The 3,009-nt window shown below is 35.7% G+C and overlaps 1 protein-coding gene across 1 annotated transcript in view; it reads right to left on the reverse strand.

The window, feature by feature from the left end:
* PUS10 (pseudouridylate synthase 10) overlaps window positions 1-3,009 on the reverse strand; it is a 78,800-nt gene that overhangs the window by 23,968 nt on the left and 51,823 nt on the right. Inside the window, exons 8-9 of the mRNA XM_012639181.1 lie at window positions 2,786-2,831; window positions 584-648 (exon numbers count right to left, since the gene is read on the reverse strand). Coding sequence (XP_012494635.1) covers window positions 584-648; window positions 2,786-2,831 — 111 coding nt within the window. The remainder of the gene's footprint in view (window positions 1-583; window positions 649-2,785; window positions 2,832-3,009) is intronic.

The following is a 3,009-nucleotide window of genomic DNA, read 5'->3' on the forward strand; positions in this document are numbered from 1 at the left end:
TTAGTCGTTAAAATATATGAAACCCTCCTTACGACATCATTGTTTGAAATTTATTCAAGGATCTTCTGGAAGGATAACTACAATATTTTATTTAATAAAATGAATGCAGTGAGGAAAAAATATAAGATTTATTGTATTTTCAGCATATTTGAACAAGTGAAGAAACTCAAGAGCTGCCTTCTCCCTCTTCTGGAGATGGACAATACTAGGAAACACAGGATTAGAGATGTAATGGGAATAGCACTGGGCTGGGGCATCAGGAAATCTGGCTTGAGGTCCACTCTCTATTATCTAGTTGAAATCTTAGATAAGTCAAATCCCTCTTTAAACATCAATATCCTCTTATAAAAGACAAAGAAGTTGGACTTGATTCATAAATTCAAATATTAATTTGACAAACATTTATTGAACACCGCTACATGCCAGGTACTGTGCCAGGGATTGGGGATATAACAATGACTAAGACACAATCCTGGTCCCTGAAATATACCAAGTCTTGTCTTAGAGACAATCCAGTTTATCTCAAACATTCCCTTTATTCTAAAATCCCATGATGCTTCCTTGTTTCTACACTTCTACTTACTTGCAGAAATCCTCTTCTTTTATCTTATTCAAAGCTTTCATAACTGCCATTCTAGTGAATACCGACTATATAGGGTAAAATGAAAAGAAAAGACATTTTATCACCTAGATGAGAAAACATCAGAGGTGAAACATAGAACATGGTAGGAGAAATTATAACATTCTACATCCTTAAAAGGAAGAAATACTTAACATTCTCAAGAACATAAATAAAACTTAAGTATTCATGTCAGTTCTGCAACTGGTATACCTCTATAACCCTTTCTTCCACCTGGTAGCCTACGTCTATAATACCAGGTAAATCTAGCAGAAAAGTCTCCTTCATTATACTGTCCCACTCCTCTCAAAATATGATATTCTTCAAATGCAAAAATGACATTGCAGAAAATATGCTTTGAATTTTTTTTCCAGACCTCAATAGCAATTCAGATTGATCCATCTACCTTTTCTTCCCTACGTCCCTTCAGAAGCCACAGTATATAATTTAGGAGTTGGCTCCCAGGGTAAGGCGTAAAACAACCAACCAGCCTGCCCTGGCATCTAGCAACTCAGTATTACTCACCAGTGACAAAAAAGCAAACCAATCCATTCTACTGAATAGAAGGGCATCTACAACAAATGTCCCACTTGGGTTTTTTAAGATAAGAAAAGTCAAACTGCACAGGAGACATACCAGAACTAATTAGTCCATATAGATGGCTTGCTATGATAAATCATAGTTATTTCTTCTCTTATGAGAAATCACATTTGACTGAAAAGGAGTACAATGTAGGTATCTTAACACTTTATTATCAGCCAAAGCAATGATTTTTCTAAACCATATTCTGGAGAACCCTAGGGAGTTCTATAAGGTATCATAGTGCTAGAACTGAAAATTAAATGCCTGTTTGATAAGATATGAAATCTCAGGCCTGAAAAAATCTCAAAAGGTCATTCAATTTACTCCCAGCCATGAGGCAAGAAAACTACATTTGAGACTCTACAACTCCCACTTGCCAAATGGTGTGGTGTCTATGATGCTTTGACAAAAATTTCCTTATCCTATTATTTGATGCTGGCACTTGAATATTTCCTCAAAGATAAAAAATAAAACTAGATCTTCATTATAAATATGACTTACAGGTCATTTGGGCAGAGCTTCCCAACTGGTACAGCAGTGGACTACAGTTGTGCCAAGATGTTAATCTTTTTAGTTCAAAAGGGCTGCTGGGTAGGGCCTGAGTCAATAAAAATTCCCAGGCCTATTGCTTCCAACCTGGAGCAACTTTATCTGTAAACCTCAGGGTACTCAACAAACATGGTAATGTTTTAGGTGTACCATGATATAAGAAAAGTGGGGAAGCTTTAGGCTTGGTCTGTATTTCTAATTATTTCAGCACAGAGTATTTGGCTAATGTTATACTTTTTTCCCCAGTTCTAAAAGGCCCAGCAATTAGTCAGAGCAAGAGGCAAGACCAACAGCTGTATCTCTGACAATAAATTTATATTCTTTTTAACAACCGCAACAACAAAATGGATGTCACTAAAACTGTAGGAATGCTTGACTCTGTGCACAAAACCACTTAAGTAACTGGGGGGTGAAAAATTGCCAATATCGTGTCATGCCATTCTATGCTGGCATAATATGAACTAAAAGTACATGCTAACTAATTTGCTCAGTAACATGAAGATAAGCTAATATTAGAAAGTAAAGGGGAGTTTGAATAAAATGCGCTTTTTGCAAATGTACCTTGAAATAGACTATATTAATTCAGGACTGTCCTAAATAAAATAATTTACTTTGATTATATAAACACCAATTTCTGGAAAATGCATATTAGATGAAAGTTTGGAACACTACTGATACTTACCATGGATTTTCCCAGATGTTGTAATTTGGGGAATTAAAATCTAAAAGCTGCATTTCCCCAAATGGGTAATAGTAACATCATTGAAACACTGGTTCTAAGTTTAACAACATCAGGGGAACAACCCAGACACTGACACAACATGAGGATGTTTGTGTGCTCCGTCCGACTCCCTGGCCAGAAGTAAAGGTTGAAAAAAATTGAACGAAACAAAAATAAATGTAGCAAATGGAACTATTTAAAGACTAATTCTTAGTATAATAGAGTTACCACATTTCTAATGCATATGCTTTTCATTGTTAATTTGAATATTCTGCTCAGACTTAACTCACCAAAGAGTAAGTGGGAATCCTTACCTGTTTGTTTTTGGCTGGCTTGAAACAATCTGGGCATATCGTACCTCTAAAATAAAATTCAAGTTAAAATAAAAGGTTAACGAATTTATTTCTGGGTCAATATAATTCAAATATATTTTATTTTTTTATTTTTTTTGAGACAGAGTCTCACTCTTTTGCCCTGGCTAGAGTGAGTGCCGTGGCGTCAGCCTAGCTCACAGCAACCTCAAACTCCTGGGCTCAAG

This window comes from Propithecus coquereli, unplaced genomic scaffold (genome assembly GCF_000956105.1).
Source record: "Propithecus coquereli isolate 6110/MARCELLA unplaced genomic scaffold, Pcoq_1.0 Scaffold138, whole genome shotgun sequence".
NCBI classification, from domain to species: Eukaryota; Metazoa; Chordata; class Mammalia; order Primates; family Indriidae; genus Propithecus; species Propithecus coquereli.